The 15,224-nt window shown below is 58.8% G+C and overlaps 1 protein-coding gene across 1 annotated transcript in view; it reads right to left on the reverse strand.

Moving 5' to 3' along the window:
• The window catches only part of LOC122116226 (CUB and sushi domain-containing protein 1), a 168,923-nt gene that overhangs the window by 63,296 nt on the left and 90,403 nt on the right, over nt 1-15,224 (reverse strand). The window contains exon 26 of the mRNA XM_042689888.1: nt 11,217-11,402. Coding sequence (XP_042545822.1) covers nt 11,217-11,402 — 186 coding nt within the window. The remainder of the gene's footprint in view (nt 1-11,216; nt 11,403-15,224) is intronic.

Here is a 15,224-nt window from a genome sequence, read left to right on the forward strand (position 1 = left end):
ACACCTTCCTTTCTAGGCGCCTGTGTAAATAATTCAGATAATAGGGGACGATGGATGGAGTGAGTTAAAATGCTTAGGATATTGCCAGCAAGCAGGGATGTAGGGAGGTTCAGGAGTACTCTGAGTCCAGCAACTGTAAATGTGGTGTGCCTGCCTACACTCCAACCACACACACACAGACACACAACACAAACACACACACAGACAGACACACACACACAGACACACAACACAAACACACACACAGAAACACAGACACACACAGACACACACACAGACACACACAGACACACACACAGACACACACACAGACACACACAGACACACACACAGACACACAGACACAGACACACACACAGACACACACACAGACACAGACAGACACACACACACAGACAGACACACAGACACACAGACAGACACACACAGACATACACACAGACACACACACAGACAGACACACACAGACACACACACAGACACACACACAGACACACAGACACACACACAGACAGACACACAGACAGACACACACACAGACACACACACAGACACACACACAGACACACAGACACACACACAGACAGACACACAGACAGACACACACAGACACACACAGACACACACACAGACACACACACAGACAGACACACAGACAGACACACACAGACACACACAGACACACACAGACACACAGACACACAGACACACACACACACACAGACACATACACAGACACACACAGACACAGACACACACACACCTATGGAACTCTACAGGAGCAAGGTAAGAATCCAAGTCAAGTGGTATCAAAGGAGAGGGTTTAGAAATTTGTATCTAATTGTCATAAGAACTCTGGGAAGTTTGTGGGGGAGAAGGGAGGGCTATGGATTAGAGGCAGGCTTGGAGCAGAGACCAGGTACAGGCAGCGTAAAGGGTAGTGGCTGTGCATAGAGGCTGTGTGTAAAGGCTGCTGGGTAGAGGCTGTGGGCAGAGGCTGCTGGGTAGAGGCTGTGGGTAGAGGCTGCTGGGTAGAGGCTGTGGGAGAAGGCTGTGGGTAGAGGCTGCTGGGTAGAGGCTGTGGGTAGAGGCTGTGGGTAGAGGCTGTTGGGTAGAGGCTGTGGGTAGAGGCTGTGAGTAGAGGCTGTGGGTAGAGGCTGTTGGGTAGAAGCTGTGGGTAGAGGCTGTTGAGTAGAGGCTGTGGGTAGAGGCTGTGGGTAGAGGCTGTTGGTAGAGGCTGTGGGTAGAGGCTGTGGGTAGAGGCAGGAGCGCAGTGCGAGGTGAAGACTCCTGCTCACAATGCCGCGCTGTGGAGAGCAGGCGCGGGGAAGCGAAAGCCACGCAGGGAGAATGCATCTGTGGTGAAGGAAAGGTGTGCTGCCCAGAGGGCCCAAGACATCGCACAGAACAGTGAACAGCCCTGGCAGAAGAGTGCCGAGAATGACAGGCAAAGAGGTGAACCCACAAACGGTTCTGAGGAAGCAGCGTCTTGTGGAATCGAACTGAGATACGGCTCTGACACGCTCCATAAAGACAACAGCGGACTACATATCAAGTCTGGAAAATATGGAATCCTTACAAGACAGCTTGGAGAAATCTCGGTGGTGCTGAATTCCCTGACTTACTATGGGCATCCACCACACGCAGCAGGGAAGGAAGGGAAGGCAGCCTGGCTTCGATGGACTTCGGAGCTCCTGCTCTGAAGGATTCACTGCTAAGGGGAGGAAGAGCGGAAGGAAATACGCTCCAAAGGCACTTCTGATCAGGAGTGCTACCCAAAGCCGCTCATCAGGCTCACCCGCAAGTCAATGCATCACCTAATTCAGCATAGACTAAGACCTTCACAGACAGACCCGTCACCCAGGAAGACGTGGGCAGCGAGCACACCAGATTTCCTCAGATCACTGTCCATCGGGAAAATGCAAACCAGAATGGCTGTGACACTCCACTGCACATCTGCTAGACGGCCGAGGTCCAGACGCCCCCCCCACACACAGCGCCCCGCACCAGCCCCGCACACACACACAGCGCCCCGCACCAGATCTGCAAACACACAGTGCCCACACCAGCCCTGCACACACACAGCGCCCGCACCAGCCCTGCACACACACACAGCGCCCCGCACCAGCCCTGCACACACACACACAGTGCCCACACCAGCCCTGCACACACACACAGTGCCCACACCAGCCCCGCACACACACACACAGCGCCCGCACCAGCCCTGCACACACACACAGCGCCCGCACCAGCCCTGCACACACACACAGTGCCCACACCAGCCCTGCACACACACACAGTGCCCCGCACCAGCCCCGCACACACAGACAGCGCCCACACCAGCCCCGCACAGACACACAGCGCCCCGCACCAGCCCCGCACACACACACAGCGCCCACACCAGCCCCGCACACACACACAGCGCCCGCACCAGCCCCGCACACACACAGCGCCCACACCAGCCCTGCACACACACACACACACACACAGCGCCCACACCAGCCCTGCACACACACACAGTGCCCCACACCAGCCCTGCACACACACACACAGCGCCCACACCAGCCCCGCACACACACACACACAGCGCCCACACCAGCCCTGCACACACACACAGCGCCCACACCAGCCCTGCACACACACACAGTGCCCACACCAGCCCTGCACACACACACACAGCGCCCACACCAGCCCCGCACACACACACAGCGCCCACACCAGCCCCGCACACACACACAGAGCCCACACCAGCCCTGCACACACACACACAGCGCCCCGCACCAGCCCTGCACACACACACACAGCGCCCACACCAGCCCTGCACACACAGCACCCCGCACCAGCCCTGCACACACACACACAGCGCCCGCACCAGCCCTGCACACAAACACACAGCGCCCACACCAGCCCCGCACACACACACAGCGCCCACACCAGCCCCGCACACACACACAGTGCCCACACCAGCCCTGCACACACACACACAGTGCCCACACCAGCCCCGAACACACACACAGTGCCCGCACCAGCCCTGCACACACACACACAGCGCCCACACCAGCCCCGCACTCACACACAGCGCCCGCACCAGCCCCGCACACACACACAGTGCCCACACCAGCCCTGCATGCACACACACACACAGTGCCCACACCAGCCCCGCACACACACACAGTGCCCGCACCAGCCCTGCACACACACACACAGCGCCCACACCAGCCCCGCACACACACACACAGCGCCCACACCAGCCCCGCACACACACACAGCGCCCACACCAGCCCTGTGCACACACACAGCGCCCACACCAGCCCTGCACACACAAACAGTGCCCCACACCAGCCCTGCAGACACACACACAGCGCCCACACCAGCCCCGCACACACACACACAGACACAGCGCCCACACCAGCCCTGCACACACACACAGCGCCCACACCAGCCCTGCACACACACACACAGCGCCCACACCAGCCCTGCACACACACACACACAGCGCCCACACCAGCCCCGCACACACACACACAGCGCCCACACCAGCCCTGCACACACACACACAGCGCCCACACCAGCCCTGCACACACACACAGCGCCCACACCAGCCCTGCACACACACACACAGCGCCCACACCAGCCCTGCACACACACACACAGCGCCCACACCAGCCCCACACACACACACAGTGCCCGCACCAGCCCTGCACACACACACACAGCACCCGCACCAGCCCCGCACACACACACACAGCGCCCACACCAGCCCCGCACACACACACACAGTGCCCACACCAGCCCTGCACACACACACACAGCGCCCCGCACCAGCCCTGCACACACACACACAGCGCCCACACCAGCCCTGCACACACACAGCGCCCACACCAGCGCTGCACACACACACAGCGCCCACACCAGCCCTGCACACACACACAGTGCCCGCACCAGCCCTGCACACACACACACAGTGCCCCACACCAGCCCTGCACACACACACACACAATGCCCGCACCAGCCCTGCACACACACAGCGCCCACACCAGCCCTGCACACACACACACAGTGCCTGCACCAGCCCCGCACACACACACAGCGCCCACACCAGCCCCGCACACACACACAGTGCCCGCACCAGCCCCGCACACACACACAGTGCCCCGCTCCAGCCCTGCACACACACACAGCGCCCACACCAGCCCTGCACACACACAGCGCCCACACCAGCCCTGCACACACACACAGTGCCCCACACCAGCCCCGCACACACACACAGCGCCCACACCAGCCCCGCAAACACACAGTGCCCACACCAGCCCCGCACACACACACACAGTGCCCACACCAGCCCCGAACACACACACAGTGCCCGCACCAGCCCTGCACACACACACACAGCGCCCACACCAGCCCCGCACACACACACAGCGCCCGCACCAGCCCCGCACACACACACAGTGCCCACACCAGCCCTGCACACACACACACAGTGCCCACACCAGCCCCGCACACACACACAGCGCCCACACCAGCCCTGCACACACACACACAGCGCCTGCACCAGCCCTGCACACACACACAGCGCCCACACCAGCCCTGCACACACACACAGTGCCCACACCAGCCCTGCACACACACACACAGCGCCCACACCAGCCCCGCACACACACACAGCACCCGCACCAGCCCCGCACACACACACAGCGCCCGCACCAGCCCCGCACAGACACACAGCGCCCGCACCAGCCCTGCACACACACACACAGCGCCCACACCAGCCCCGCACACATACACAGCGCCCGCACCAGCCCCGCACACACACACAGCGCCCGCACCAGCCCTGCACACACACACACAGCGCCCACACCAGCCCCGCACACACACACAGCGCCCGCACCAGCCCCGCACAGACACACAGCGCCCGCACCAGCCCTGCACACACACACACAGCGCCCACACCAGCCCTGCACACACACACAGCGCCCGCACCAGCCCCGCACAGACACACAGCGCCCGCACCAGCCCTGCACACGCACACACAGCGCCCACACCAGCCCTGCACACACACACAGCGCCCACACCAGCCCTGCACACACACAGCGCCCACACCAGCCCCGCACACACACACAGCGCCCACACCAGCCCTGCACACACACACACAGCGCCCACACCAGCCCTGAACACACACACACAGCGCCCACACCAGCCCTGAACACACACACACAGCGCCCACACCAGCCCTGCACACACACACACAGCGCCCACACCAGCCCTGCACACACACACACAGTGCCCACACCAGCCCCGCACACACACACAGTGCCCACACCAGCCCTGCACACACACACACAGTGCCCGCACCAGCCCCGCACACAAACACAGCGCCCCGCACCAGCCCTGTACACACACACACAGCGCCCACACCAGCCATGCACACACACACAGTGCCCCACAGCAGCCCCGCACACACACAGTGCCCGCACCAGCCCTGCACACACACACACAGCGCCCACACCAGCCCCGTACACACACACACAGCGCCCACACCAGCCCTGCACACACACACACAGCGCCCACACCAGCCCCGCACACACACACACAGTGCCCCACACCAGCCCTGCACACACACACACACAGTGCCCGCACCAGCCCTGCACACACACACAGCGCCCACACCAGCCCTGCACACACACACACAGTGCCTGCACCAGCCCCGCACACACACACAGCGCCCGCACCAGCCCTGCACACACACACACAGCGCCCACACCAGCCCAGCACACACACACAGCGCCCACACCAGCCCCGCACACACACACAGTGCCCACACCAGCCCCGAACACACACACACACAGTGCACGCACCAGCCCTGCACACACACACAGCGCCCACACCAGCCCTGCACACACACACACAGTGCCTGCACCAGCCCCGCACACACACACAGCGCCCGCACCAGCCCTGCACACACACACACAGTGCCCCACACCAGCCCTGCACACACACACACACAATGCCCGCACCAGCCCTGCACACACACAGCGCCCACACCAGCCCTGCACACACACACACAGTGCCTGCACCAGCCCCGCACACACACACAGCGCCCACACCAGCCCCGCACACACACACAGTGCCCGCACCAGCCCCGCACACACACACACAGTGCCCCGCTCCAGCCCTGCACACACACACAGCGCCCACACCAGCCCTGCACACACACAGCGCCCACACCAGCCCTGCACACACACACAGTGCCCCACACCAGCCCCGCACACACACACAGCGCCCACACCAGCCCCGCAAACACACAGTGCCCACACCAGCCCCGCACACACACACACAGTGCCCACACCAGCCCCGAACACACACACAGTGCCCGCACCAGCCCTGCACACACACACACAGCGCCCACACCAGCCCCGCACACACACACAGCGCCCGCACCAGCCCCGCACACACACACAGTGCCCACACCAGCCCTGCACACACACACACAGTGCCCACACCAGCCCCGCACACACACACAGCGCCCACACCAGCCCTGCACACACACACACAGCGCCTGCACCAGCCCTGCACACACACACAGCGCCCACACCAGCCCTGCACACACACAGTGCCCACACCAGCCCTGCACACACACACACAGCGCCCACACCAGCCCCGCACACACACACAGCACCTGCACCAGCCCCGCACACACACACAGCGCCCGCACCAGCCCCGCACAGACACACAGCGCCCGCACCAGCCCTGCACACACACACACAGCGCCCACACCAGCCCCGCACACATACACAGCGCCCGCACCAGCCCCGCACACACACACAGCGCCCGCACCAGCCCTGCACACACACACACAGCGCCCACACCAGCCCCGCACACACACACAGCGCCCGCACCAGCCCCGCACAGACACACAGCGCCCGCACCAGCCCTGCACACACACACACAGCGCCCACACCAGCCCCGCACACACACACAGCGCCCGCACCAGCCCCGCACAGACACACAGCGCCCGCACCAGCCCTGCACACGCACACACAGCGCCCACACCAGCCCTGCACACACACACAGCGCCCACACCAGCCCTGCACACACACAGCGCCCACACCAGCCCCGCACACACACACAGCGCCCACACCAGCCCTGCACACACACACACAGCGCCCACACCAGCCCTGAACACACACACACAGTGCCCACACCAGCCCTGCACACACACAGTGCCCACACCAGCCCTGCACACACACACACAGCGCCCACACCAGCCCTGCACACACACACACAGTGCCCACACCAGCCCCGCACACACACACAGTGCCCACACCAGCCCTGCACACACACACACAGTGCCCGCACCAGCCCCGCACACAAACACAGCGCCCCGCACCAGCCCTGTACACACACACACAGCGCCCACACCAGCCATGCACACACACACAGTGCCCCACAGCAGCCCCGCACACACACAGTGCCCGCACCAGCCCTGCACACACACACACAGCGCCCACACCAGCCCCGTACACACACACACAGCGCCCACACCAGCCCTGCACACACACAAACAGCGCCCACACCAGCCCCGCACACACACACACAGTGCCCCACACCAGCCCTGCACACACACACACACAGTGCCCGCACCAGCCCTGCACACACACACAGCGCCCACACCAGCCCTGCACACACACACACAGTGCCTGCACCAGCCCCGCACACACACACAGCGCCCGCACCAGCCCTGCACACACACACACAGCGCCCACACCAGCCCTGCACACACACACAGCGCCCACACCAGCCCCGCACACACACACAGTGCCCACACCAGCCCCGAACACACACACAGTGCCCGCACCAGCCCTGCACACACACACACAGCGCCCACACCAGCCCCGCACACACACACAGCGCCCGCACCAGCCCCGCACACACACACACAGTGCCCACACCAGCCCTGCACACACACACACAGTGCCCACACCAGCCCCGCACACACACACAGTGCCCGCACCAGCCCTGCACACACACACACAGCGCCCACACCAGCCCCGCACACACACACAGCGCCCACACCAGCCCTGTGCACACACACAGCGCCCACACCAGCCCTGCACACACACACATTGCCCCGCACCAGCCCTGCACACACACACACAGCGCCCACACCAGCCCCGCACACACACAGCACCCGCACCAGCCCTGCACACACACAGCGCCCCACACCAGCCCTGCACACACACACAGTGCCCACACCAGCCCTGCACACACACACAGCGCCCACACCAGCCCCGCAAACACACAGTGCCCACACCAGCCCCGCACACACACACAGCGCCCCACACCAGCCCTGCACACACACACAGTGCCCACACCAGCCCTGCACACACACACACAGTGCCCCACACCAGCCCTGCACACACACACAGCGCCCACACCAGCCCCGCACACACACACACAGCACCCACACCAGCCCTGCACACACACACAGCGCCCACACCAGCCCTGCACACACACACAGCGCCCACACCAGCCCTGCACACACACACAGCGCCCACACCAGCCCTGCACACACACACAGCGCCTGCACCAGCCCCGCACACACACAGCGCCCGCACCAGCCCTGCACACACACCAGCGCCCGCACCAGCCCCGCACACACACAGAGCGCCCACACCAGCCCTGCACACACACACAGCGCCCCACACCAGCCCCGCACACACACACAGCGCCCACACCAGCCCCGCACACACACACAGTGCCCGCACCAGCCCTGCACACACACAGCGCCCACACCAGCCCTGCACACACACACAGTGCCCACACCAGCCCTGCACACACACACAGTGCCCACACCAGCCCTGCACACACACACACAGCGCCCACACCAGCCCTGCACACACACAGTGCCCACACCAGCCCCGCACACACACACAGCGCCCGCACCAGCCCCGCACACACACACACAGCGCCCCGCACAAGCCCCGCACACACACACAGTGCCCACACCAGCCCCGCACACACATACACAGCGCCCACACCAGCCCCGCACGCACACACAACGCCCACACCAGCCCCGCACACACACACAGCGCCCGCACCAGCCCCGCACACACACACAGTGCCCACACCAGCCCCGCACACACACACACAGTGCCCACACCAGCCCTGCACACACACACACAGCGCCCACACCAGCCCTGCACACACACACAGCGCCTGCACCAGCCCCGCACACACACAGCGCCCGCACCAGCCCTGCACACACACACACAGCGCCCGCACCAGCCCTGCACACACACACAGTGCCCACACCAGCCCTGCACACACACACACAGCGCCCGCACCAGCCCTGCACACACACACAGCGCCCCACACCAGCCCTGCACACACACACAGCGCCCACACCAGCCCTGCACACACACACACAGCGCCCCACACCAGCCCTGCACACACACACACAGTGCCCACACCAGCCCTGCACACACACACAGCGCCCACACCAGCCCTGTGCACACACACAGCACCCACACCAGCCCTGTGCACACACACAGCGCCCACACCAGCCCTGCACACACACACACAGCGCCCCGCACCAGCCCTGTGCACACACACAGCGCCCACACCAGCCCTGCACACACACACAGTGCCCACACCAGCCCCGCGCACACACACAGGGCCCACACCAGCCCTGCATACACACACACAGCGCCCCACACCAGCCCTGCACACACACACACAGCGCCCACACCAGCCCTGCACACACACACACAGCGCCCCGCACCAGGCCCGCACACACACAGCGCCCCGTACCTGTTCCACACACACATACAGCGCCCCGCACCAGCCCCGCTCACACACACACAGCGCCCACACCAGCCCTGCACACACACAGCGCCCACACCAGCCCTGCACACACACACAGCGCCCACACCAGCCCTGCACACACACACACAGCGCCCCGCACCAGCCCCGCACACACACACAGCGCCCCGTACCTGTTCCACACACACACACAGCGCCCCGCACCAGCCCCACACACACACACACAGTGCCCCGCACCAGCCCCGCACGCACACACAGCGCCTGCACCAACCTTGCCCTGACGATTAGAGGAAACTTCCTAAGAGTAAACTAAAACCAAACCACAACAAGCAGAAAACAGAACAGGGGAGGCCTCTTCATACCCTTGCTCCCAACAACATTTGTTAATTATGATAAAAACGTACATTTTTAATGAAAAATAAGCAAGACATAGTAGTTCTTTTCAGTGATGCCTAAGATGTATAACCCTAAGAAGCAAAACAAAAATGATGACAATAAAAGAAAGGAAAACCAGGGGGAATATTTTCTGTAAAATGCCTATGTTCACATCTTCCCAGTGAGTTTATGTATTTTTTTGCATGACCAAAATATACCAAAAGCTTTAATTACTTGAATGTAATATGAACACGACACACTAATGCCATCTGAGTGAAAATATCATCATTTATAGAATAGCGAACAGCTTTCAATCCTGGGAGACAGGAAGAGTGTGTTAGCCCAATGTGAGACCAGTTTAAATGCACCTGTATTGAAAACATTGTCATAAAAATTGTGTGTGTGTGTGATTGTGTGTGAATGTGTGAGTATATGTGTGATTGTGTGTGCATGTGAGTGTATGTGTTTATGTTGTGTCTGGCTTTGTGTTATGGACTTTTCTATTTTTTATAGCTGGATTTTCACCTAGCATCTAAACTTCTGACTCTTGATTCTTAGAAAAATATGACTGTACATTCTAAGTAGACTTCTGTAACACTTAGCCTGGAATCAAGGTTGTACCTGCTGAGCGTCAGTCACTGTATAAAAGCAGTGATCTACACAAATTGAAGCCTTGCCTTGAGTGTCAAGGGCCTCGGATCACCCTGTGTTGGTGGCAGGCTAGTATCTCCTGTGCGATGCTGGTGCTCAACGCCACCCGGACCCGGTCTCCGACACTGACCATCATGGCAGAGACGAGGACCTGCCGGGCAGATTCTGTGGTGTGGGTACCCTGGAGCCGGAGCACCCATCCGCTCATGTGCACAGGTGCAGAGCTCATGTTAAGTGGAGCACCAGTCCGCGTGGGTGAGGTGGCTGTACCACTGGACCAGAGACCACGGCCTCACCACAACCCAGCCTGGAGCCGACCCTGGCACGTCCCGCAGATGTGCTGCGCAGACGGCGCTGACACTCACGCCTGCAGACGGGCAACCGGCCCCTGGTGCTCCACTGCCCATCCTCCTGGCACACCGCGGCCATCGGCTGATCCGCGTCCAGCTTGAAGCCCTCGTTGCATTCAAACGTCACTTTACTGTCCAAAGTGAACTCGTTTCCCACAAATGAGCCGTTTCCTGGCGCCTCTGGGATTCCACAGGACACAGCTGAAAAGAAACAAGATCTGGGCTTATTCATTCCCCAGGGACTTCCCAAGCTCTGCTTCTATTTGCCATCCCAGAGACGCACCAAGCAGCTGGTGATGTGTGCAGATGTGGCGTAAGGGTACAGAGTTTGGAAGCCCTGAGGAAGTTTGGAGCAGAGGGAATCATGCAAACTGACCAGCCTAAAGCACCGCAGTGCTGGTTGTGGGGCTCTGACCCTCGGTCTGTGGTTATCATTCGGGACAACGCTATTAGAATGATAAATAATAAATAGCCCAAACCCATACCCCCGTCTGACAGCTAAGACGGCAGATGTTCCGCTCGCTTTACCAAGTGCAGTGAGCGCAAGCTGTTTCATGACGTCTGCCATGGCCAACCCTCACCACGTCTCTCTGCTTCTCTCTGCAGTGTTTTCTGTCCTACAGACTACCAGATATCTTCCCCAGATCCCACACACCCAGGGCCCGCTCCCTTAACTTTCCTGCTCGAGGGGAGTACAGGGGCGGTGGTGCGTCTCCGCAGGCTGAAGGGGAGAGAGGGTGTTACCAACGTGCAGGACACCTACCCGAGCACAAGCACACCTGGGAGACAGCCTCTGTCTCAGCAAGAAGGGACAGACCGAGTCCAGGCTCCCACAGTGAGCCAGGCTCCCGCAGTGAGCCAGGCTCCCGCAGTGAGCCAGGCTCCCGCAGTGAGCAGCTTCCCACTCATGTCTGGAGTTCACTCATTCAGTCCTGCATGTGTAGTTCTTAAATTCTGTATGGTTTCTGTGATGGACACTCAGAGATACTTTTTTAAATAATGTGAGTAGCTAAAGTGGTGTCTGCGGCTTTGAGGATGTTCCCAGGACTCTGGCATGTGGGAGCACTTGGTGCCGTGGCTGTGGAGCCCTTCTGGAAGGGGCCATGGGGGCCACGTGGAGATGTGAGAGAAAGAGGAAGACTTCGTGGGTGTTCGGACTCCTCAGCTGCCCTGCGCTAGGGTGAGATCCAGAGTCCCGAAGGAGACCAAGATAGAAGCCTTGCAGTGGAAAACTGTTAAATAAACGTCAACCAAGGGGCTGGGAAGGTGGCTCAGTGGTAGAGCTCTTGCCTTGCATGCCTGAGGCCCTGGGTTCGATTCCTCAGCACCACATAAGCAAAAAGAAAAAAGCCAGAAGTGGAGATGTGACTCAAGTGGTAGAGTGCTAGCCTTGAGCTGAAGAGCTGAGGGACAGCGCCCAGGCCCAGAGTTCAGGCCCCATGACCAGACCCCCCCCCCCCCAAAAAATGCAAACCAAGTTACTGGAACCATACAACTTCATCAAAGCCATTAAGAAGGAGAGAGCCAGAGGCAGAGCCAGAGAGAGATGCACACTGAGAGAGAGAAATACAAAGTAACCCAGGAAGGGGGCTCGCCAGACATAAGCCAGAGCCTCTCTGGGCAAACTGGAATACAAGGCCAAAAAAGCAGGCTGTTCGCCCCAACGTGACTTCTGAGCAGTTTTCCTGTGCCGTCCATCATACGTTTAAGCCAAAAGCTCAGGACAGCAGGACAGCTGAGCCTCTGTGGCCCGGCGGTGCAGCGGCGCTGAGACAAGCCCCAGATCACCACCAACGTCTCGTTTGTCAACAGAAAGGCACTTTTGAAAGACATTTAAAGTTTACTCTTAGTAAAGAGAGAGGACTCAGGCATAATGGAGCACTACCAACCACTCACCCATCCACTCCCCCAGCCCAGTCTCTCTCAAAAGTGGCGAAGTGACAGATGGAGGCATTTTCCGCCCTTTGCTGTTGTTTTGTGTCTTGCACATGCCTGCCTCTGTTTAATTTTCCCTTTCTCCCATGGGTTATTCGACCACACTTTAAAATTGCATTTTGGTTACCTATGGTTTTATCTCGTTTCGCTTCATATAATTTTCCAATTCAATGTTCTAGCTATTTTTTATTAAAGCACAAGTTACCACAGTGCACTACTGACATTTTGCTGGCCTGTGTGGAACACAGAAACCTCACACTCCTGTGTCTCCATTGACAGGACTGGCCTCTTAATTATTTTCTCTGTCTGCACTGAGAATCACATTATGCAATTTTTGCTTCAATTGTCAAACTTTAAGAGAAGATCCTCTATTTATAAACATTAAAGAAAGACCTCACTATTTACCTACATTAAAAGAAAAAGTCCCCTCCACCCACGTTCTTGCTCTTTTGTATTTCTGTTCCGTCTCTGCTGGCCCAAGTTCTTCCTTTCCCTTGTATTTTGTGGAATTTCCTCTTAGAACTTCAGAGCTCAATTAAAAAGCCAAATTTGTGACTGATGGGTATTGGGAGAAGGAGCAGGGCAGACAGCCAGAGGCATAGGAAACACAAATATGGAATCATAGGAGAAAAATCTCAGATATTCTGATGATGTAACTCAATCTCTTAGAAAAACAAGAACAAGGTAAACCTGAAGCCAGTTGGCAAAGAAATAGAAAGATTAGGTCAGAAATAAATGAACTATAGAATAAGAGAACCATATAAAGCATCAACAAAACAAAAGGCTGGTGCTTTGTAAAGATAAACAAATTTGATAAGCCTTTAGCCAACCTGAGCAAAAGGACAGCACACCTGCACACACACACACACACACACACACACACACACACACACACACACACACGTACACATGCTCATTGCAACTATAAAAAGTTGTTACATTTCCAAATAAGTCTAAGTTTCCGGAGATATGGAGTCATTTTCACTAACAGAAGGAAGAGAGTTACACAGAAGCAAAGGACAGCGTTAAGGTAAAAGGAAGTCGTCACCATTCCTGTGATTTTTAAGCTTTGAAAGGCACCCATCCACCTTGGAACTCCAACTATGTCTTTGTAGCTTTTGATATTGGTACTAAAAGTTTTACCCAACTTGGAAAACAGTGTATTTAGAGAGTCCCACGCTGGAGGCAGACATTGCCCAGGGCATTCTCATGGTGAAATGGCCAAGCTTAGATTCCTGGAACCTGACTCAGGCTCTAATCGCACGGCAGGGGGTTCACCACTGTGTTTTCCCTGCAAATGTGATCCTTGGAGCCTTGTACCTACATGCAGGATGGACTGCGTAAGGCCGGCCACGTTCACGCTCCCACCCACCCCTCACCGGTCCACATTCACTGCCCCTCACCAGCCCCCTACGGGGCTGCCCTACACCCTTGAAATGATTGCCTGTGAGCAGAGAATAGTCATTTGTATCTCTCTTCAAGGCCTGACTTCAAGAACAGAAGCTTGGTTGTACAATGTACGAGATAGATCAACTTTTTCCTGCTCTTTCTTGTTGCAGAAGTGCTGGCAAAGCATAAGCAAACAGCAGACAGAGGCTGTACCATGTGAGGGCCCCACGTGCACCAGGCTGGGAGAGGCAGCTGTCACGAATGCTCCTTGCAAGCTACTCTCTCTAACAGGGCCAACTTGAAAGCGGCCCACGGTGAGGAACCAGTTTAACTGCATCCTCAAGATAATGCTGAAAACCCCAGCTCTAGCTCAGGCTTCTTTTGGAGATGAATAAGATCAGTGTACAGATAATGGAACTGCTGCTTGGCACAGCTCCGTGCTGGAAGACAGGAAATGAAGCCTGCAGGACCGAAGATATGCCCGCTTTATTGAGGATAAAAACCAAGGCAGCCCTGCCGAGGGAAATCATTTAAAAGGTCAAGCAGCACAAGAAAAACAACCTAGAGTTCTCTGAAACCAATAAAATACATGTGGCCCACGGCATGCTTCCCCCCAACCCCAGGTGCTAGGACTGGGCCTGCCCTGCTCACGGAAGCATCTGGGAGTCTGAAGGAGAGCTGGCCCAGCTCTGCACTTGA

The sequence above is a fragment of the Dipodomys spectabilis genome, unplaced genomic scaffold, assembly GCF_019054845.1.
Source record: "Dipodomys spectabilis isolate Male_0828 unplaced genomic scaffold, ASM1905484v1 ptg000128l, whole genome shotgun sequence".
NCBI classification, from domain to species: Eukaryota; Metazoa; Chordata; class Mammalia; order Rodentia; family Heteromyidae; genus Dipodomys; species Dipodomys spectabilis.